The 24202-nt window shown below is 39.4% G+C and overlaps 1 protein-coding gene across 3 annotated transcripts in view; it reads left to right on the top strand.

Moving 5' to 3' along the window:
- The window catches only part of KCNK4 (potassium two pore domain channel subfamily K member 4), a 57022-nt gene that overhangs the window by 13735 nt on the left and 19085 nt on the right, over positions 1-24202 (top strand). For all 3 annotated transcript variants that reach the window (XM_075187656.1, XM_075187658.1, XM_075187657.1), the window contains exons 3-5: positions 7467-7584; positions 10857-11017; positions 17102-17288. In XM_075187656.1, coding sequence (XP_075043757.1) covers positions 7467-7584; positions 10857-11017; positions 17102-17288 — 466 coding nt within the window. The remainder of the gene's footprint in view (positions 1-7466; positions 7585-10856; positions 11018-17101; positions 17289-24202) is intronic.

Raw genomic sequence — 24202 nt, 5'->3', positions numbered from 1 at the left:
GGGTGACTCCAAGGCAGCGGGCTTGGGTGACAGGAGAAAGAGAGATGTTGTCAACCAAGAGGGAAATATTGGAAGGGATAGCAACATTAACAGGAGGAAAGATTATGAGCTAGGATTTGGAAATGTTAAGTTTCATCAATCGCTGCAAAATACAGGTAGTTACAGCAGAGAGACAGCTAGATACCTGGGTTAGGAAGGTGGGAGAAAGGTCAGGGGAGGAAAGATATATTTGCTTGTCATCAGCATAGAGATGGTATTAGAGGACAAATGATTAAATGAGTTCACGGAGAGAGGTGATGTAGAGAGTGGAAAGCAGAGGGCCAATGACAGAGCCTTGTGGGACTCCAATAGAAAGGGGAAGAGGGGGGAGGAAGAGTCAGAAGCAGACATGATAAAAGAGTGACCAGAGTGGTAGGAGGCAATCCAGGAGAGAGCTGTTTTGCAAAGACCTAGGGAGTAAAGAGTGGTGGTAAAAAGTGAATAATCAACAGTGTCAAAAGCAGCAGACAGGTCAAGGAGTAAGAGAAGAATTGACCTTTGGACTTAGCTGAGAGTAAGTAATTTTTTACTTTACTGAGGGCAGTTTGAGTGAAGTGGACAGAAGCCAGACTGGAGAGGGTCAAAAAGAGAGTGGGAACAGAGAAAGTGGGTCAGACGATTGAAGACAAGTAGTTTGAGAATTTTAGAAGCAAAGGGAAGCAGAGATACGGGTCAATAGTTGGAGAGAGAGAGGGTGGGTAAAGAGAAAGTTTCTTGAAAATAGGGGAAATGAGAACATGCTTGAGGACAGAGGGGAAGATACCAGTGGAGAGAGAGAGGTTGAAGAGATCAGGTTGACAACAGGCATTGGAAGAGAAGTAGTGGAGGAACTTGGAGGGGACAGGATTGAGAGGACAGGTTGTAGAAGAAGGGGAGGAGAGAATAGAGACGATACAAACAAATCCAAATAATTCAAGGAAATCTTTCTCTTTTATCACCCACCATTTAATAGACCCGGTTCTTAAGTCTAATTCTGACTTGCAGCATTTGGTTGTTTTCAAAAAGGCAAACAGCCTTAAACCTCTTACCTCTCTGTCTGTAAGTATTACCCAGTATTGTTTTATTAATGTTTGTTTCCATTTGTAAAGCACTACAGATTTTGATAGTGCTATATAAATAAATATTGATGTTGATGAAAAATATATTATTTACAGGTCTCTTGAATAGAAATGGTACAAAATCAGCTTTTCATGTATGCAAAGATTTTTTGTTAACACAATTAAAGGGCTGTTTTAGGTGCAACAGATCCAGTTGTGTCACTTTTAAGTACATCCAACATAAAACAGTTACATTTAAATCTAATATGACAAAATCCTCTTTTCCTATTAAATCTTTTATAAATTGCGGAACAAACTATGTAATCTATCTATTACAATGTTCTTGTCAATTACAGTTTGTAGGTAGGACAACGAGATTACTTAAGATTCGTTTCCTAGAACATAGGAGAAATATTCTGAAGGGTGTTCAAAATCATTGTGTTTCCTGACACCTCTATGAGAAACATGCTAGCGATCCTAAAGATATTCAGTTTATTGGGATTGAATTTATCCCACCTACCCCCAGAGGAGGAGACCACTACCGTAGACTATGCATTGTCTAAGGATGATGCATCCAGAGGACTTAAATGAAACCATTGAACTAGATTTTTTTTACTGCATCTGATTGGTTCTCTGTATGTTTGTATTATTTGTTTTTACAGACATAATGTTTTATTTTTTATTAAAAAAATTTTTTATTTGATTATGTATAATTAGCCTTTTTATTAATAATTTATAAAAAAAAAATATTTATTACTGTTGAAATTATTTTTTTAGTCTATACTTTTAATTTAAATATATCTATAATAGCTCTATATAATATATTATTACAAGTTCATGAATAGAGGATTTAAATTTTTTTTTTTACAACTACCCTTACATATACTATCCTATACATTTATATGTATATATTTTTGAAACACTACTAAATACTGTTACATATTTTGATAGTTAATGTAACACCCTATCAGTGTTGATTCTGTAACCATTTGAGTTGTAAAAAACTTTGCATATGTATCTTAATTCTTTTCTTAAATTTAAAATCTACAGTAATGTAACCTTTGCGCTCCTTAGATTGAACACATTACCCCTGTAACATGTCAGACCAGAAAACATTTAATTTTGTATTTCAAATTTGGGTCACTTTATTTTGTGACCATACAAAGGTACTGAAAGTTGTGTTATTTGAAGCCAGCATATAATATATAATGGATTTTATTTATGTACGTATATGTATTAACATTTACATATGTACATATTAGTTTTTGTTGCTATTTAAAACAAATGTGGGCTAATGAGCATTTTAAAATGATAGGCTGTTGGGCCTTTAAATGATTAGCAGAAGAAACTAGCTGCAATATGCCTTCTGAAGGAACTGTAGTTTGAACGGAGAAATGCGTTAAGATTCATATTGGATTGCTCTCAAATATTTATGAAATAATTATTTTTATCTTATGGAGCTGTGTGACTTTTTTAATATTCAACACGGAGTACTAACATCTGTCCTTTATTATGTACACTCTGTGTGGCTGCTATATCCATTACTTATTACCAACTAAAGGTACCAATGCAGCTGGGGATTGGAAGTGCGGCATTCCTGTGTGGGAACTGACAGTATCGGCTGCTCATTATTATAGATCTGCAAAAATCTTATATATTTACAAGCAGCAGCCTAATAAATCCATCTTCAGAACTGCAGGGGAAGATGGCTTTGTTTGTGAGTGAACTTTACTTACAGCACTGATTTGTACTATTGGAATTCCTACCATCTGCCAAATTAAAGGCTAAAGAATTCCAAGGATCATCCACATAACACTTTGTACTTACCTGCGGTAGCCTAAATAATCTATCTGCTGACTTGCAGGGGCAGTCGACTCCCATTGTGAGCGAACTTTGCCCACAGCACTGATTTATTTTATACAGGTGTTTTGAGCCACGGAGGCTCGGCACCACCACGACTCACTCTGAACTCTCAGACGCGTCTTGGCCATCACCATGTCAACGGCAGGGACGCTCTGCACATACCGCCTCGACCCGGCTAGCTGGGCAGCCGGGGACATGCGCAATCTAGGAGCAATTAGTCTCCAGTTGGGGCTGATTGTCCTCATCTGATCCTCCAGGTTCTATTGGCTCTTATTTGTATTTAAGGCAGGGAGGGGTTAGCCTGCATGCTGGTTATAGCACTCCGTTCCTGCTGCTGACCTGCTCTGTATTCTGCCCCTGTATTATTTGGATTGACTATTCTGTGTATGACCCTTGGCTTGCTTACTGGACTCTGTCTGATTGCTCGTGACCCTGACCTCTGCCTGTTCTCCGGATATGTTTTTTCTGCCAGCCCTGACCCCTGCCTGGACCTCACTGCTGCCTGCTTTTGCCCTTTGACCTCAGCCATTTCTGGACTATGCTATCTTCTGCCATCAGGCCCTTGCCTGCACTATGGTAAATATATAAGCTTGTACTACTCTGAATTTAAGACCTGGGGGCATCTGAGTACCTGTAAGCGTGTTCAACTCTATGGGAAAGGTGGCTGCTATAGGTGAAGACCTCTTCTGCCTGTTCAACAAGTTTATGACATTTGCTGTTAGCCCTAACAACAGGTTCCTACCATCTACCCAACTAAAGGCTGAAGGATTACAAGAAACGTAAGTTTTTGTTCATTTTATTCTGTATGGCATCCTTAATAAGATTTTTATCCTACGTACCTGTTCTGCTGTATGAAACTAGTGCATTCCAATCAAAATCGGTTATCTTGGATGAATAAATGCTTTGGCATCTGTTGTATTGTGCCATAAGACTAGATAATTAGAGAGCTTGTTAACTACCACTCAGTGGCACGTTTGCCCAGCGATCTATTTGATACCACTAGTGACTGGTTTATGTATTTGATTCATATATGTATTTACAATTGTACTTAGTTTACCATTTAAGAGCATATCAATTGGTTTTCTAAGAGAGCAATCCTTGCTATGTTTTTGCGAGATTAAATTAAGTGTTATTCTGTTTTTATATGCTAGCTTCTGCAACATTTTATTTTTATTTCCAGTTATTTTACTCTTCAATGAGATACATTTAGCGTGGTCATTTTTTCCCTTTAGATTTTATGGGGGGAATTGAATTAGCTACGATGTTCTGAGGAACATTGCAGTTGCACATTTTTACTGTTAGTACAGTAAAATCTAATTTTTCCTTGCACCTCTATGGGGTGCGGAAACAAATTCTGTAAAACTCTCACGGCCGCGATGTTATGAGGAACTTGGCGGATAATTGGCTTCCCCCCATATGTGTGGACTGTATACCTCATACAGAAAATTCAATGCAACCCCCAGAACAATATGAGTGATTGATTAACTGGATTATGAAATATTTTGTATCAAAAGAAGACTTTCAAGCATGTCAAGGTGTTAAAATGATCAGGTCTCATATGTGTATAAACTTGAATAGTATACAAGAGCTTTTCTCAAGTGGATCTATAGCGTCTTTTGGGGCAGACTTCTCTGATATTGAAGTGGAATATAAAGAGGAAACCAAATTATGTAACCCTGAAATGATGGTTGTGCTAATTAAACATATTAATTAGACTATGGGAATACAGGATATGACAGTCCCATCTACCTTGCAGGATGCGTTGTTTTGGAAATAAGCAGCACAAATGTAGAGTCTTCATAATAGACTGGGTGATTAGAGAACTTCTAGATAAGGAATGGGATCAATTGAAGAAGCACCAATCCAATTTTAAAAGAATCTGAAACCATTAAGTGGGACTCACTAAGAAGGTTGATGATGCAGTGGCCCGTCTTTCTAAATAAAACTGCTATTCCATTAGAAAACAGAGATTCATTGGTAGACCCAGTGGATATAAAGATGGAGAAATGTTTTAAAAAGCTTCAAATCTCCTCAGGGACGGTAATTAAAGCTGGAGTTGCCAAGGTTCTCAGTCTCCAATGCACTCAGAATTTGGATGGATAATCTGTATTAAGACATTCAAGAAAAATTAGGTAGACAGCACATTGTTGAAGTATATGAAAATGATGAAAATAGGAATTGATTTCCTCTGTGTAACATACAATATTACCTTCTGCCAAAAGTGTAGATCAACAGTGTTGACTAGCAGAGCCCTTTGGTTGTGTCCCAGGGAGGCAAATCAGTGGTCAAAAAATGTCTTAACTATGCATCCTCTGCTGTTTGGTGACAAACTGGATATAATGATTCAGAAAGTCACAGAAGATAAATTACATAATTTACCACTGGATTGTAGAAGAACATATTCTGCTTCTTCCTCAAGACAACATTTTAAAGGGGCCCCAACCTATCGTCCTGGCAACAATATGCCAGACAGTATGTGACAGATATGTGACAGATACAGCCAGACAGCTCTTTCTTTCCTTTAGAGGAAATGAAAGAAGAAGACAGAGAAATGACTACTGGCCAATACACTCTCCAGGAGGTTTGGTGGGTGGCAGGATTGTGAGGCATGTGGAGGCCTTGATGCTTACTATGCAAGATCACTTGTTTTGTGACATTATAAACAAAGGGTGCAAAATGTTGTTTTGAGTGATACCCAGAAAAGTGTTTTTGTAAAATCAAAGACACCACCATCCCCTGTGAAAATGAGCGCATTACGCAGTAGAGTTTACAGATGTTCATGGAAAAAAAGGTAATTTCTCTAGCACCTACTGCTCAGAGAAGTACTGGCTTAGACTCCAGACTCTATCTGGTAGAAGGAGGATTGCGGACAGTTCTCGGTCTAAGAAATCTAAAACAATTTGTGCCTTCAAGACATTTCTGCATAGAGTCTGCAAGCTCTGATCCTTACATCATTATATGTGCAGGGTGCCTATCTGCACATCCCAATAGCAGTGTAGCACCATTATTTTATCAAACTCTATTGCCTGGGGTACCATTTCCAGTTTGCCATTTGGCCTCTCAATATCTGCCAGAACCTTTACCAGGGTTCTAGTGGTTCTTAAGGCTGTTCTCAGGAAGCAGGTGATTGCAGTTTGGGCTTATCTGGACAATATTCTGGTACTAGGGAAATCAGAGAACAGTGCTCAAAACAAAATACTCTAAGTAATCTCTTTTCAACAGGGCCATGGCTGGATCTTAGATACAGTGAAGAGTCCTTGTGCCAGTTCAACAGTTGCAATATCTGGGAATACAAATTGACACAGCGAAAGACAAAACCTCAGTGTCAGAAGAAAGACTTCTGAAGATTCAAAATCTGACTTACCAAATTCAGTAAGGTATTGCCTCCGGCTTTAAGACTATTTTCGTCAACCACGAGTATCCTTCCATGGGCAAGATGACATATGAGGAATTTTGAACTAGAAGTAATCAATCAGTGGGATCGCAGTCCAGAATCTCTGGATCAGACTATAAAACTTACACAGAACACTAGGGAGTCTCTTGACTGGGACTAGATCTACTATTAAAGGAAAGGAGAGTACTCCTCTGAGAACCAGAATGGACTGTGTTAATGACAGATTCAAGCTCCAAAGTTTGGGGTGCTCATCTGCACATAAAAGTAGTACAAGGTGCATTGCGGCAAAAGGAGAAGAAACTGCCTGCAAACTTTTTGGAAACAACATGTTTTACCTCAATTGCAACAGAAACATCTCAAGATGTTTTCAGACAACTTGACAGTTGTGGCTTTCATAAATTGACAAGGAGGCACCAAGAGCTAAACCTTGATTACAGAGGTATCAACAATCATATCATGGGCAGAAAGCAATCTGAGGTCTCTGTCAGCCCCTCTCATAGCAGGTAAAGACAACAAGATGGCAAATTATCTCAGTCGGCATCAAATCCACCTCCTTGTGGATATTACACAAGGAGGTGCTTAAACAATTATTCACCCAAATCCAGAAACTTTATCCCTAATGGTGTAGAGACTGAGGGGTCACTGCTCATAGGTAAAGGAATGTTTGATCAATAAAATATTTTATATGCATTGATTGATCAGTGTTGACTTGAATTTGAGGACCCACCCTGTGTTATTGTTTGAGTACATCCCAATCGTGAGGGCTGCTACAGAGCCTAAATAGCAAAATAGCAAATTATATCCACCAATAATTTAATTTCCTCTAAGTACTCCACAGATGTCTCAATATTCCAGAGGCATCTTGGGATGTTACAAAGGAAATAGTAGTCGCACTATATACCTTCCAGGGGTGTCAACTTTTGTTCACGTCTCAACCCTGCTCATTAAGGATTAACCCATTTGTGAAGGTTGTAATGGAGTCTGAAGCGCAAATAACATTGAAATGGAATGATCGGTGAGCATAGTTTTCCCTTATTCCTGTGCAATGTTTTATGTTGTTGAGGTGGGGGAACAATGTAATGACAGTATCACGCACTGTGTAGGTTACATGAAGTTACTGTTTGTCTCTACAGGAGGTGAAAGAGGCGCTGGGTTCTGGAGCTGACGTTGCAGCGAATGGCACCAATGTCACCACGCACTGGGACATTGGGACGTGCTTCTTCTTCGCAGGAACTATCATCACCACAATCGGTAATGGTCATGTGTACTATTCATCATATATTGAGCAGTAAAATCATATTTACAGAAGTAAACGCACAGTAAAACCTGATTTATTTTTCTAATCTAAAAATATATATGTGATAAATTACTGAACTTATAGTTACAAAGTTGTTAGAGGGGGCTGGTGTCATTATAATAGCCAGGGGCTACTGGCTGTGCACAGAACTTTGCTGTCATGTTATTATTATTTACTATTTTGTTCTAAATAGTACAGTGATTATAGCAGTATCAAAATCAATATTTACTAGATCTATAGATAGATATTGCACATATGACAGTAATATACAGTATCTATAGACTACTTTCATTATTATTACAACTAAATTAGGTCAGTTTGAAAACCACAGGCTCACATGAGTAGCCCTCCTCATTGTATTTGTCTGTGTACCACCCACGTCATCCCAAACCTTACTATGGAAAAAGTAAGAGTTACCATAGGACATCAGGGGGTAAATGTATCAAGCTGATAGTTTTCCTGCGGGTTTGAAAAACCAATCAGATTCTAGCTATCATTTATTTAGTACATTCTACAAAATGACAGCTAGAATCTGATTGGTTGCTATAGGCAACATCTCCACTTTTCAAACGTGCTGGAAAACTCTCAACTTGATACATTTACCCCCATGTCTTCTCAAAACTGTCCTAACTTTTAAAAATACAGTATATAAGGATCTCCAGAACTCTTTTGAAACTCTTTTTAGCACTAAAACAAATAGGGCCTGATTCATTAATACACACAAAAAGGAACGTAAATTGAGGTTTCTTTAAAAAGCGCATAAATCGGGCATACGCACGTCCGTATTCAACTAGGAGCAGATCTTAAAACACCTTTGTTGTTGAATACGGGTCTAGGTGCTCTGCTCTAACAGGCAATACACTGCAGGATACATCCAATACATATGTGAAATATAAAGTCCCAAAACAACACACAGAAAAAAAATCAGTTACTGTCACCTGTTAATAATATAGGCATCAATGACAAAACATTAAACAAAATACATTTTGTTTTTCATCCCCCCATTAAATACATTTATTAGGATGCTAATAATGTCTACTCTACATAAAATGCATTTTTACAGTTGTTCCTGATTTCAAACACATGTTCTAGCATACATATGTGACTGTCATCACTAGCAATCAGTACTTACACCCAACCTGTAGCTGGTGGAAGTGACACGTACCTTTCAGGTGCCCAAGGCTGGGATGTTGCTGCATGTGCATGAGCTCGTCACGCCTGTACTGTACATTGACTACGTGCATACACACAGTCCCCTTCCTAAATCGTATGCTGCCGTAAGGGTCCTTTGTGCTCGAAGATGAATTGGGTGTTGCTGTGTTTACTACCGTATGGTCCTGATCTGGGCATTTTACCCAAAACACGGCAGGTATTGGCATTTACACTCCTTAATGAATCAGGCCCATAAATACAAATATATAGTAAATTGGATTTCTGTGTCTTGTACTAAGCCTTTAGATCTGTCCCTTCATGATATCAGAAAACTCCTTATTGATGTCTAATATGTTTAATATATAAACTATAGGGGACATTATTCATTTTGTAATCTCTCTCTGTTTAACACATTATTACACTGCTAATACATTGTCTTATATGTATCCAATTGGCCATCTGGGTGGGCATATGTGGTCAGGCTGGAAGACAGGACCACATGAGCTCCAATAAGTGCAATTGGCTGATGACACACTTCGTACATCCTTCAGATTTTCCTGTACTATAGACTGGATATTAATCAGGACTTATCGATTTGGTCCCATATGTGAAGCTTTAGAGTTACCGTATATACTCGAGTATAAGTCGACCCGAATATAAGCCGAGGCACCTAATTTTACCTCAAAAAACTGGGAAAACTTATTGACTCGAGTATAAGCCTAGGGTGGGAAATGCAGCAGCTACTGGTAATTTTTGTAGATTTATTCATTATTATGTTTTTTATTTACATCTGTATATGCATTTTTATTTTACACATTTTTATATCATGTGTGTTTTTGATTGATTAGCTACTGATATAAGCTTGCCATTTTAGTGAAGCCCTGACACATTTCAAAATGGGGTGCAGGGGGACACTGTCAATAAATATCTTTATATATGTGTGCTTTAATATTTCCACACCCCCTGATTTGTTACTCTACTTTATTGATTTAATTTGAAAAAACTGTTTTATAAATGAATCGTATAAATTAGAACCATCAATGTACGGTATCCTGAATAATAATGTATTATGAGACCCAGCAAATGCCATATCTGAAATTCACCCCCAAATTCACCCCCAAAGAATAGGGAAATCACATTATGTTAATATTGGAGGGGGAGAGAGGGAGGGAGCGAGTGAGGGAGAGAGAACGAACTTACCTGGTCTCCGTTTCCTCAGCTCTTCAGTTCCGCAGTGGAACGCATGTGCGTTCCACCGACAGGAAGTTCGGCATTTGTGCCGAACTTCCTGTCGGTGGAACGCACATGCGTTCCACTGCGGAACTGAAGAGCTGAGGAAACGGAGACCAGGTAAGTTCACCCGTGTATAAGCCGAGTGGGGCTTTTTCAGCATAAAAAAATGTGCTGAAAACCTCGGCTTATACACGAGTATATACGGTACTTAAAAGTTATCATGGCATAATTACCCCATACTTTCTTAAAATATGGATTTGATGTTTCTTTTTTTATTTTGTACAAAACTGTGCTATTTGTATACAACAATATCATATTTCATTTTATTCCTATAAATCCTAAAATATCATGATATAGTTTGTGAATTTCTGACAGAGCCGGATTAACAATAGGGCTAAAGGGGCTACAGCGGCCCCAGGCAGCTGGGGGGCCTGCTGGCATTCTTCGGGTCGGGGGCTACGACTGTCACCTGTTCAAGGAGAATGGTAGGCAGCTAACAGTAAATGTTATGCTGTTAGCTGCCTGCTGTCACTGTAGGACTTACGCAGCGCGCAGTAATCTCCTTACTGAGGAGATCTCGTGAGACTGAGACTATAAGTCATAGTCTCACTCTCACGAGATCTCAGTAAGGAGATTACTGGGGGGGCCTCACAGTACCCTTAGCCCGGGGGCCTCCCTTCCATTAATCCGGCCCTGATTGCTGGTCATTTTTCAGGAATCGTTTTGCTGCAATGTCTGGCTTCTTGACTCTGAAAGAAAACATAGGATATGTTTAAAAAAGTAATTTCATTATTTTCACTTTCTTCAAATGATATTCTTTTCCGTATGTGATATGTTCCAGGATTTGGTAACAACTCACCTAAGACAGAGGGTGGCCAGATGTTCTGTATTTTCTATGCACTATTTGGCATTCCCCTTTTTGGCATCCTGCTGGCAGGAGTGGGCGACCATTTGGGATCTGCTCTCCGCAAAGGAATTGGAAAAGTAGAAATCATATTTTTGGTAAGGTCATGTATAATCTGTATTATTTTCGCAGTTAACACCAGCACCTTATAGAACTTCCACAAGTTACTGCCCCCACAGTTATTTCTAGACTATATCTGAAATTGATTTACTTATTGTCCAGTGATAAGTACTATTTTTTTTACTGTAGGGTAAAATTAATTCTACCTTTATTTGGGAGTGACCCATTTTTTCAGTATGTGCATGCCCAAATATTATTTCAGCAAATGTCAAGAGCAATCAGTCTGTCTGTCTGTAACTACTCATTAATCATGGTTGTCCTAAATTACATTATTCAATATAACATTGTAACACCCCGTTTTCCATGCCATGGGAATGGTGCATATGTAAACATATAACAGACACATCTGACTTTTTCTTCAGCTGTCAGTGCATCCCATGAGTCTTGAAATGTGGGTTATTAGGGAATGTCGGACTCCAGGGGGAGACTCAGGGAACCCCCTGTCTACCACTAACATATGCACTAGAATATCATTTGATAAAACAGGGTATACATTTTTACTTATGGGCAAACACATAGACTAACAAATTGCAGTATTGTAATTGAATGCAAATAAACAGTATAACTTTTGAGCAACACTCTATATACTGTGATGTCTCTAACTTATTACATTACAGTGCTGGATATATGCAGTTCACCTATAGCTCATAGCACACCCAAAGAGCATACAACATAACACACGTAAATTTATTGTGTTGGAGCTCAGTCTGCTTTTGTATCTTGTCCTCTCCAAATAGATGTCAAAGAGGCTGAAATATTAACTTTCTTCCACAAATAAATTGACTAGTATTTGTCTTTGTTTTTGTTGAAAGTCCGGGATCATGCTGTCAATCACCTAGTGCAAAAAAAAGTGCAAGAACACACGAAAGTGCACTGGGTGCGGATCTTGGGGCCCTCCTCAAAAGGGGAAGGGCCTCTTTATTCCCGACCCCCGAGACCAAAAGGTCCTTTAGAGGGCAAAGGGTCTTCAGAATCCCCATAGCTGAAAAACTAGGGGGGTCCCTTTTGCTCTAGGTTCAGCCGCGGAATTCCCCAGGACACCGGAAGAGGTGAATAAATAAATAAATATGTATCGGGTGATTATGGCTCTGGTCTGTGGCTGGGCTTAGTATAAGAATTGCTCCTTCCCAGCCAAAAGGCCGGGGCAAAGGAAGCAAAAGAAATGTTGGGAAAAACATGCTATGTGGTATACTCTTTCAGTGAGGTTTACCATCCCCCAATTATTTTTAGGCACCCCCTGGCTCGCTACACCAAGGGCACATAGATCCTGGGCTTTGTGAGCTCCCTCTACCTCAAGCCAGAGAACCAGGGTAGCCTGTCCATGATAAGAGGGCCTCTTGACATTGACTTGTAGTGCTACAAGCAAGTTGTACTAGAACTCCAAATTCAAAGCAACTAATACAATCCTCTTCATGTCTATTCTCCCTATCCCTAACTATTTACCCTATTGGCAATATATCAATCCATAACAATTATATTGACACAAAGCAGCGCAAGTTCTTCTGAGCTACCACCTCTATCCCTATAATCTTCACCCTACTGGCAATATCTGAGATCCTTACTCATGACAGTAGTGAAATAACCATTTATACTCACCTGAATTCTCTCCACCCTTTCTTCTGTTGGGCTCAACACCTCCCATCTCTCTGCAGCCGCAGCAGTGCTCACTGGGAGATGTAGTTTATCATTCGTATTGGCGCATGCGTCATTGACCAGCAATGCCGTCATTACAACGTGTTCCCAGTTTTATGGATAAAAGGGGCACCTATGGGAATAGGGGGTTTCTGCATCAGAGTAAAGGAGTGGAAGAGATAGGGGAAATTCTGTACTGAGTGAGATTGGATGCAAGAGTTTACCAGCATTTGCAACCACAGGCAAAAATGAGACTTCATGTTGATGGATGAGATGGGATGGGGCGCGTGCATTTAGCTTGAGTTCCTTGCCTTGTGAGAGGGTACTTTCATCCTGCAGAATGACTTATGCACCACATACAAGGTGTTGGAGAATAGGGTTTGTGCCATTCTTTTAATGGGGCACATTTTGCACCTTACAGTTTTACTTCTATGTGAATAAACATTTCTAGGCACGAGCAGTACCAAGTAGTATTTGAAATGCATAGTTTCATGCTATCCATGTATATCCATAAATATAAAAAGTCAAGTGCTGATTGATGTTTTGGGGGCAGTACTGAAGACCTCAATGTGCTGGGCTGTCAAGTAGGCACATGGAGCAAATAAAAAGCAGTGCAGGTCCACATTTTTTGTGGTTCATAATGAGCCTCAGGGGGGCAACTCAATCAAATGTGAATTTTAGCATTTTCGCCAGTGGGGTAATGTTCTGAGGACTTCACAAGGTTTTTTACTGCGCACTCTGAAGTTTATGTGCAATTCAATTGTAAAGCTCACTTAAACTATGTCCCGTGCGAGGCATGCAAGGTATATGGGCGAGCCATGTATATTAATTCATGTGTATGGCAAGGTGCTATCATAAACCTTGATAAAGTCCTGCCAGAGATATGCTGCTTCAGTGTTGAGGTTCAGCATATCACAGCAGACACGTAGACTCTATCCTGTGCATAACACAAGGAGTATGCAAGAGAGCTTACAAACAAATGTGGAGGAAGAGAATTATAATAATGGTAATATCTTAGTGGTATAATACAGGGCATGATGAATACAGATGGTAAACAAAGCTGAAGGCTTGCGTGCGGTTGATTGCTAAGTGAGATGAAGTACTATGGTGATCTTGGAAGACTGTAAAATAGCAGGTGATTATGGAAATGCACAGAAGTCAAGTAAGTAGGGTAGTTTTCATACCTGTAATGATGAAATGGGTATATTTTCGGACCACTTTCAACTCCAGTTTTAACTCCATCATATGACTTAAGAAGATGACTTTAAAAGCAGGACTTGCCATTAGCAGACTTGCTGAAACATTTAGTTATATAGCAAACAAACATTATGCTGATGGGAATCCACATAATTAGGACAACAATAAGCAATTTGCAGGAAGAGCGATCCACAACACCATGTCATTCAGTAATGCACTTGCATGCAAAGCAATATAAAACCAGCACACATTACTCATGCAGCTGATTTAGCATAAATGCAAAAGCAATAAGCATGTATGCAGTAAAAATGTTTATATGTTATAAGAAAATAAATAGGTATTTCTAGTTCTACCCTTATCTTTACAAACACCCATCTGTTTGATCTGTTTACCACAGCAGCATGTCTGCCCTCTATTATGCTTAAATAAGATTTGATCATGAATAAGCCATTTTCTGGCTAGGTGCTATGTTATTTTAATATAATAAAAAAAATTTTTTACCATTTTTCGTTCTAATGAGATGTTTATTAGCTGTTCTGTACTATCTCAGATCTTTCCAGCTTATAATTTATCATTTGCAAAACTTTTCACCGTCTTTGGAGGTGTGAACAAAAATGTGGGAATGAAGCATATTTTCACGTGTGATAATTACCGCACACTCGTATATTTTACACAGGAAAAATTGCACAATGCGAAAAAACGGAAAATAGCTTCTAACTGAATTGCCCAAATACCTGCATTACAGTAATACTATTTCCAATAACTTTTTCCCCCAAAGTCCCCTATTTCTTTGCAAGTATTACCCCATGTTTACTACACCGTATGAACTAATTGTTGAGTATTTATCTATATTTACATTGTGCCAGGAAATCTCTGACTTATGTACACTGAGCTTTTGTACACCTGAGTGATGGTATAGGTATGTGCGTCTTGTTGTTTAGTTTTACACACCCCTCCCTCATTTCACTGTCCCTGGGGGGAGTTGTATGGAGATACATTAACTCAGCCTTGTCTTGGAGAGAGCTCGTCCATCGATTTGCCGCACTGAAATTCAATTTTTTGTGCTTTTGAAATTAGATTTTGAGTTGAGCTTGGGACTCTGTGCAGACAGAAAATCACATGAGACGACGTATAAATAGTCTGTTAGTATATTAATTCTAGGAGAGTAGTCTATGATATAGAAGGATATGTAAAGGGAGAAACAGAATTTAATCTACAAGTCTATAGAAAGTCTGATAATACAAAATAACCAGTTGACCAATAAGTAACTTGCTAATTTTTATATCCAGTTAGAGTTTCTAGAACCATATAAGTAAAATGACAATGGGTATTGTCAAAATATTTAAAAGAAAATAACTGACACTATAGTGTGAGGACAATCTGAGACAATGAGGAGGAATGTTAAGCAACTACCTAGCTCACGTACTGTACAAATATTTACACGTCATGGCTCAAAATATGAAACGCTTTAACTACTAGTAGGAAGTTGACCATTTTTCCGCAGAGCAGGAGAGGGAACCCTACTTCATGAATTTTCAATGACTGTAGAGGAAAAGCCTTTCTCTGTGACTGTCAGTGGTATATAAACTGGACTGACCTCTGCTGTCACCCTGTTTATAGACCAACAAGTGCATCCAGCAAATGCCCAAGTGACATTTAGCAATACATGCTATTATACCCACAAAACCTGCAAACATACAGCAGATGTATGTCATGAGATCCAGGTATGCTGCAATGCTCCCCATTATATAATATCATAGCAAACTAATTAAGTGGTGTAGTCTCATGTTGCCATTCTGGCAGACACAAATCTGTCAGGGCACATACACATTATATTGTGCCTTGACCTCTTGAAATGTTGTCATTAATATTTTACTTTTTAGCCCGTCGTATATTATATTTAGTAAGAGAACTCTTCAGTTCAAAGTATTTATTGCTGATCTTTTGTACCCTCCATTTATTGAAGTAGACGGTTATTGCAGTATTGTATTTCTCTGGGAGTGAAGACACTGACGTATGTGTCTACTGTGGTCTTACACCCATTGTATCTTTCTGATGTTTTCACATGGGCCATATCTGTGTAGATCCTTCATCTGTACATCAAAGTACACAAGCAGCAGCTACAGACATGCATCTCCCAAGTGGCAGAACTACCATTGGTGCAGCAGACGGGTCATACCGGGGCCCATGGTGATAATGGGGCCCGCTGCACAGGGAACTAGCGAGCTGTAGGGCCCGATTCCCTTCTCCCCGCTTCCCTGCATCAGGGCCCACAGCTCGCTGCTTCCGCCTCTGCACCCCCCCCAGTATCATAATTATAGATGAGTCAACTCACAGATATTAAATTGCTTCTGCATTACATTATTTATTATTTCATTAGATTATTTTATTATTATTCATTGAATTTATTATTTTATTTTATTTTGGCAATCTGTAACAGAACGACACCAAGTAATCCCCTTCTATGTGGCGTAAGAGAGGAGGAGCTGCAGGATCAATAATGGATAACCAGGGTTACAAGCACAATATTTCTAATTGATGCAATATGTACTAATGAATATTCTCATGTACAGTGTTCTGCAAATTAGTTTGAGGCCAATCGAATCACACAGACTTCTGCAAATTCCAAATTTGATCCCATCATTTAGCTCATTTCTCATCATGACATATCTGATAAAACTTCCAGGAAGTTGTCCTCTAATCTTCTTCTGTATTCTTATGTTAATGTGTTTTGTGTAGCACCAGCATGTGCCTGTATGGTAGGATTAACCAATCTGTCTTATTGCACACTCACATAAAGCCATTGTGTATTAGTAAGAATATAAACACCCCATGTATCGGCAGAAGCATGCTCACTGTGCTCCTGTGACATCAACTAACCCAGGGAAGTTTCCAACTATCAAGACAGGCTCCTTATGAGCTGTGAGAGCTCACCAGCATCTGGTGTCACAAGGTCTTCAGCCAACGCAGACTACTAGTTTGAATAATACCAAAGGCAATATCGCAGACAAAGAGGGAGGATTATTATGTTTGTAAGTAACTTTATATTGAAATTGCACTTTTGTTCAGTTCAGTCTATTATGCTTATATTAAATTTTTCAAAACTGCCTGACAGGTCTACTTTAACCAATATACATAATGGATGTGTTGCCTTTGGTGCAATTTATCAGTGAAAACATGCAATGAACCTATTTGTAAATGTCTCTCACCTTTCTCTTTTTTCCTTACCGCAGAAGTGGCGTGTCTCTCCCACCATCGTACGGGTCATCTCTGCGGTGCTTTTCATCCTTATCGGCTGTGTCCTCTTCGTTCTTATCCCCACTTTAGTCTTCCAGGAGATCGAGCAATGGAGCCTTCTGGAGGCCACTTACTTTGTCGTCATTACGCTGACCACTATTGGCTTCGGAGACTATGTGGCGGGTACACAGTATCACTATATTATCTGGTGTATTCAATACTATGAAATGAAGTGTTCTTCATATATTTTGTATTTTGTACCACAACATCTCTTTTCATCCTTGGCTTTTCTCAAAATATGGTTTTGAAAGATCATCACATCCAAAACAAGATTTCAGGATTAGATTTTATTTTCTTTGAATTAATTCTGAGGTTTGTTGAGATGTTTATTGGATTGTGTCCGGTATACTTTTATTATTGTGCTGAATGTTTTCAGTGGTTGGCCCAGGATAATAGGAAATACTGTGTCCAACAGAGAAAGAGCCAAAGGAAAAGTTTAAGGGCTATATTTACTAAGCTGTGGGTTTGAAAAAGTGGGGTTGTTGCCTATAGCAACCAATCAGATTCTAGCTATCATTTTGTAGAAAGCACTAAATAAATGATAGCTAGAATCTGATTGGTTGCTATAAGCAACATCCCCACTTTTTCAAACCCGCAGCTTAGTAAATCTAGCCCTAAGGGTGGAAAGAGCAGAGGTAGTTGATGATGCTGAAATTTGGTATCTGCGAAAAACATCAGTATATATGGAGACAATGCAGGCTGATATGTACTGTAAAGGAGGCATGGCTCAGTGGAGTGTTGTACAGAGAAGGACTTTAGAAGGGAATAATGCTGAGCCAAGTAGTCTTCTTGCACAGATGGAAATAGAAATGCTGACTTTAGAATGGACTGCTTTGTGCAGGAAACAAACCAGATTATAGAAAATCAAAATAGGTGGGTTGTGAAAAGATGATGGGCCCGAGTCATTAAGGCGAGCAAAGCATAAAAAAATGAGTAATTTTGCACCTGAGCGAAACCATGTTGCATTGGAGGGGGAGGTAAATTTAAAATGTGGGGATAGATTTATAGTTGGGGTGGGGCATGTCCTATCTAACATGCCCTATTCTAACTTTAAATTTCAGTGTAAAAATAAAACTATTAAGTATTTGTGTGCCAGATAAAAAACATCCAGTATTTTTACCTTATGTGAAAAATAATAAACTAATTTGCACCCCTTGCTTTCTAACATGGTTTGTCCCTAACAACATTTTCCCTTTTTTTTTGCCTTACTTTCCTTACTTTCCTTAGTGACTCGATGTGCGCATGATGATTTAAGTGGTTGCTGTAGATAGAAAAGTAAGAAATGTGACAATATCACACAGGAAATCACAGCAATGCCAAAACTGCATCAGAAATCACCTAGAATGAGAATAGAAAAATATATTATTTTGGGACATGAAAATCATCAATATCTTTACACCGCGTATTCAGCTGAGTTCTGCAATAAAACATATTGAAAGCATATGGCCATGGGAGCTTAGGTAGGTCTAGAAAAGACATTTCAGAAGTTTACAAGTCCTAAGTAGACTGGAGAGAGTGTGGAAGCGTTGGGGGTGGGGGTGAGACAAGTTCATAGTTTTTTAAGTATAAGTGTCCCACCTGCGTGCTTAATGGATGTAAGGGCATATAGGAATGAATTATGATGTGGATAATTATGATGGGTGAGATTCTGAGATAAAGCACTGGGTAAGTGAGAAGGGATGGTCATAGAGGAGGAAGGAAGGTTAGACACTTGTGACCTGTTAAATGGATTGATGCTTTAAGCAAATCAGTGAGTGCACTCGTATCTGTAAATAGAATAAATAGACTCCACTTTTCTTTGGAATCAGCAGGGCCATGAGGGGAGTACATGAAGGAGATAGAGGCAGCAGATGAGGTATACAGCATAGAGTCAGATATGGAGACAAAGCAATGCAGCTTGTTTTCACTCAGTAATTTTGTATACTACAGTTCTTTGCAGATAGAGTAGCTTGAAATAAAATAAAAGAGATAGATATTGAAAGAAATCTGCAGACCTGTAGAATGTTGCTAGTAATAGGTTATGTGAGACTGAGTCCAGGTCCTGCGTTCCCTCGTATAGGAGACCACACCATTATTACTGTCCAAGGAATAGTTTGATCTAAAACCATCAATGTAAGATGTATAGGAAACAGAAGAATACAAAGAGCAGTAGGTTTAGTTGCAGAGTCTACATTGCGTTACAGTAAGGGTCATTTATGAACCACAAAAGGGACGTCATATGCCTACTTGTGCACAATTGCACCCAGTTTTATGGGGAAGGTCATGGATTTGTGGGCCAAGATCGTGGCATCTGCTGGGGTACAAATGTTTGCAACGTCAAATGGGAGCATTTATTATTTTTATTATTATTATTATTATTATTATTATTATCATTTATTTGTTAGGCGCCACAAGGTTTCCGCAGCGCCGCACATAATACAAACAGTAGACTATACAGGGTAAGACAGTACAGAACAATAAACAAAAATACCAATACTTTAGAAACTCCAGGCAGGCTGCTGCAATAAGCATGGAGCGGAAGAACAGGTGAGGAGACAGGAGGGAGAGGGCCCTGCTCATTCGAGCTTACATCCTAAGGGAGGGTTGACAGACCAGGCACAAGAGGAGCTGGTTGAGGCAATGGGAGAGAGGGGAGAGTGAGTGGAGGAGATGGGGTTAAGTAGATGGTTGGTAGGCTTTGAGGAAGAGGTGAGTTTTGAGTGCATGTTTGAAGGAGCACAGAGTAGGAGAGAGGCGGATGGAGCGAGGGAGGTCATTCCAGTGAAGGGGGGCTGCACGGGAAAAGTCCTGGATTCTGGAATGGGAAGAGGTGATCAGAGTGGAGGAGAGGCGACGGTCATTGGCCGAGCGCAGGGAGCGGGCGGGAGTGTGAATGGAGAGGAGGTTGGAGATATAAGGGGCAGTAGAGTTGGAGAGAGCCTTGTAAGTGGTGGTGAGGAGTTTGAAAAGAATTCTGTAGGGGAAGGGGAGCCAGTGTAAGGCAAGACAGAGAGGGGAGGCAGAGGAGGAGCGGCGTGAGAGGAAGATGAGTCTTGCGGCCGCATTGAGTATAGAGTGGAGAGGGTGAAAAGAGGGCAGTTAGGTGCATGGAAATATTCATTGCCGAATACGGATTAGACACAGGAATAAGCCTACTTTGAACCAACATGCCAAAATGAGATTTCAGTTTCTGGGGCTGAGTTTATTTAAATCTTATAAAGGGGATGAGTGGGCACGTTTACAGGGGCATTCCCTGCATTGTGGGAAGTCTCACAACGTTTTTCTCTCCGCAAAAGGACAGCACAACCTGGTCTCATCCATTACTTTTACATTCTAAGTCTAGGTTTGTATTTATTCAGCCATCAGGACTGCATCGCTCATAAACACAGGACATCAGAAGATTAATAGTAGACAATAGTAGAAACTAGATTCTTGAATTTTCTCTTGTTCCTTTGATTGAATGGAGAGAGAAGCTGTGTATAAGAAGGGACACATGGGTAATTAATTAAAAAGAAGGGATAGTTAGGAAAGGCTATAAATGGAGATAGGATGAAGCCATTATATTTTTGTTTTGCCTGGGCTTTTGAACTTCCATCCGTGGGATCCAGGGGGGAATGTAAATGGCCTCTATTATTTTAGAGTTGCAAACCCTTTGCACCTTCATATTAGCACATGATGATACCTATTTAGTAGCGTTCGTATTTATATACTCCAATGTTATCATTATTACAGTAGAGAAGATCAAAGCCTGGATCCTGTGATAGCTGACAGCCTGTTATGTATGCTATGAGGTGATTACCTCTTGCCAATATGGCGCCAAGCGCCTGCCACTTTAGACCACATGCTGCTTTGTGCCCCCAGTCTCCTTACAGCACCAGCCTAAAAGGGAAACTTGTAGAAACACCTTATGTATGGATGGTGTGCAATATTCACAAGGATCTTGAAGCTTGGCTGTTGAATTTTTTGCTTATGGGCACTGTGTGCGCAAATAAAATAATTTTCCTCCATTGTTTCTCAGTGATGGTGCAGTTCAGGTATTTTTCCCATTTAGTTGTATAGGAAGGTTAATTGGGTGAATCATGTATATATATTGTAAAGCGCTACGGAATATGTTGGCGCTATATAAATAAATGATGATGATGATATATGGTATATTCCATGATAATGCATGCTTTGTTGTAGCAGGACCAAAGCAGAGGCGCTGAAAGAGGGATAAGAAGTAAAAATAAGTGAAATAAAAGTGGTTTACCTGGAAGTGATGTAAAGATATTGTTTAATCTCCATATATAAATAGAAGGCTGGTAAACAGCCTTGCGTTTCCCACTTTCTAAAGGGAACCTCAGGAAGCCCAGGTGGGAAGAAGGAGTTGCTCCAGCCTCAGAAAAGCAGGGAAGGGACAATATATGTTGCCTGATTAGAGTATTCAATAGTTTGTGAATGAAGGACAAATCAGGGGATGTGTTTTGATTTGGGGTGTTTGATCATCCTTTAGCCATGATATTGTGTACCGGTGGAGTAAAATGTTTCTCTATTTGTAATTATGGTAATTTCTCCGTCTGGTGTTCTAAGTGAGGAGCTAACTGACAGGCTTGCTGGGTAAAAACACTCAGGTGTAGCATCAGGAAGTGGCTCCATCTTGGTTGGTTTTAGTTTGGGACTCTTGCATTCTGGGATATTTTTACAAACTGACAAAGTCAGGTGAGGTTTCCTTTTATGCTTGGCAGACCTTTAGCTTCTTCTGTTTCCCCAATGTTATGGGAAGTGGTCTACAGGTGATATACCTGTTAACATAGCTAGGTGAAGCCATGAGTTTCTATGTTCTCCGTCCTCTTGGATCTGCAATTTGCACCTTACAGTTGCACTTTTGTGGGAAACAGCATTGCTAAGCACACTTTGACCAATGTAATAATAAAATGCTTACTGTTGATAAAATATCCAAAAGACCTTAGTCTTAACCTTGACTCCGAAGTAATATATAATAAAAGACACCACACACCGACTTGTTGGCAAATAACTCTTATTTATTTAAATTAAACCGTAACTGCAATGGTGGCGGGAGAACACTGTAGTCGATCTTGTCCATCCATAAGCGCACACTGTTTCTTAAACTTAAAGGGACAGCCGTTCCCAGGCATCCTGGAACCCACATCCCTCTGGGCTAATCGTAATGCACCGCAAGTCAGCCCAGATGAGCTGGACTTGCACCGAACCTAAGTCGCCTCTTACCAAGCATCTCTTGTTATCTTCGAGGTTGATCACAACACCCGGACCATACCAAGGCCCATCGACATGTGGCACCAAGTACATCCAGAGCTGAACCATAGCCCGTACCATACCTTCGGCTGTCTCTCCTTGTTGGCCCAACATACCTCTGAGGCTGAACTACAGCACTCGTACCATACCATGGCCATTGCTCCCTGTTGTACCAACATACCTCTAGGGTTGAACCACAACACCTGTACCATATCACAAGCCATTGCTTCAATTGGCTCCTCATACCTCCGGCCTGCACCTACACTCCATCATCAGACTGGCCTCTGCATACCTTGGCCATTTGTACTGAAGCGTGAGATTCTGTACCTTTAGCAGGTAGCGAACACTTGAACCAGGACTCGGGGATGGGTGGGAGGGATTGCTGTCCAGTGGAAATAGCAGATAAACGTCGTATCCGCCGGCATTGGTCTTTTAATGTTGGCATTGTGGTTGTCGACATTGTGAATGCAGACAACCACACTGTCGACATTTTCAAGCTGTCCCCTCAGTGAAAGTGCTGGCATTTAGCCTGTTGACATTTTCAATAGACAGACATGTTGGAGCACATACAGGCAGTCCAATGCAATAGACAGACAAGTAGGTGCACATAAAGTATTGCAGGTCTGCACTTTACTAACAACTCTTGCACATAAATAAAAAACAAACAAACCGTATTACATTTTATTTTTATAGCAAAAACATATATGAGAGACAATAATAAGAATTATTTTACTGGAACTACAGTATATACATTCAAATAAATTTGTACCTGAACCCCATTCCTGGGAACATCTAATGATAAACTCTTCTTTACCTTAAACCCCATGTTAGGGGTGCCACTATTCAAAACCTCAATAGGAAAAATAGTATCCACTGGAGTTTAAAATGAATAAAAACTTATGGGAGTTTAAAACAAAATCCACAGTAGGAGAAAAAAATCCTGATGTAATATTAGCGCTCAGAGGCACTAAATGAGGTACGTTTGGAGGAGAGATTTTTTTATATACACTTCTCTAACTTCTGATTGGCTGTACCCTTTTAATGAATAGGGTAAATGGAAAATATGGCCTTAAGTGGGAATAGTAACAAGGATATAAAAAAAATATTGCTTCCGATTGGATGCCAAGTTGTACTTTGAACCAATCAAAAGTGTAGGAGAGATTTGAATCTATTGTCATGTTTCTGTTTTTCTGCTTATTTAGTGCCTTATAAGTGCTTGGATTAATATCAGATTTTTTTCTCCTGTGCATTTATTACTCCTGTGGATTTTTTAAATAATGTTTTAAACCCTGGTGGATTACTATTACATTTTTTTTAACCTTTATTGCTATTTGTCCCATCTGTTTTTAAAGGTGATCTCTCTAACTTTGGGGTTGAAGTTGAGGAACAAGGGCATTGTTTGAAAGCACCTGGTATTGGGTTCAGGTGAGAGATTATTTAAATTTATACTATGTATGAAGCTTAATTATAGGAATAAAGTTTGTAACGTTATGTATTTGTTAACTAATACTATGTATAGTCTAACTAATTAGGTAAATGTGGCTATTAGTGTAAGTCACCATGCTCTCAATTGCCAGTTCATTGCTTTATTACAAAAAAATCTTGAGCATTATGGTTTTGATTTAGAGTTGACGTAAAACTCACAAAATCTCTGGCGCTACAGTATTGGGTACTGATAATCAGTATAAGAAGTAAATTGCAGCAATTCAATGGAGATAGTGTCAAATCTCCTTTTAATACAATATAAAGAGAGAAAGAGAAAGAATGCGCAAATTCCCTTCTTATTAAACATATAATTAAAGTTT

Source organism: Mixophyes fleayi, chromosome 10, assembly GCF_038048845.1.
Source record: "Mixophyes fleayi isolate aMixFle1 chromosome 10, aMixFle1.hap1, whole genome shotgun sequence".
NCBI classification, from domain to species: domain Eukaryota; kingdom Metazoa; phylum Chordata; class Amphibia; order Anura; family Limnodynastidae; genus Mixophyes; species Mixophyes fleayi.
The sequence above is the reverse complement of the archived record's forward strand: the minus strand, read 5'-3'. Positions and strand labels throughout refer to the sequence as shown.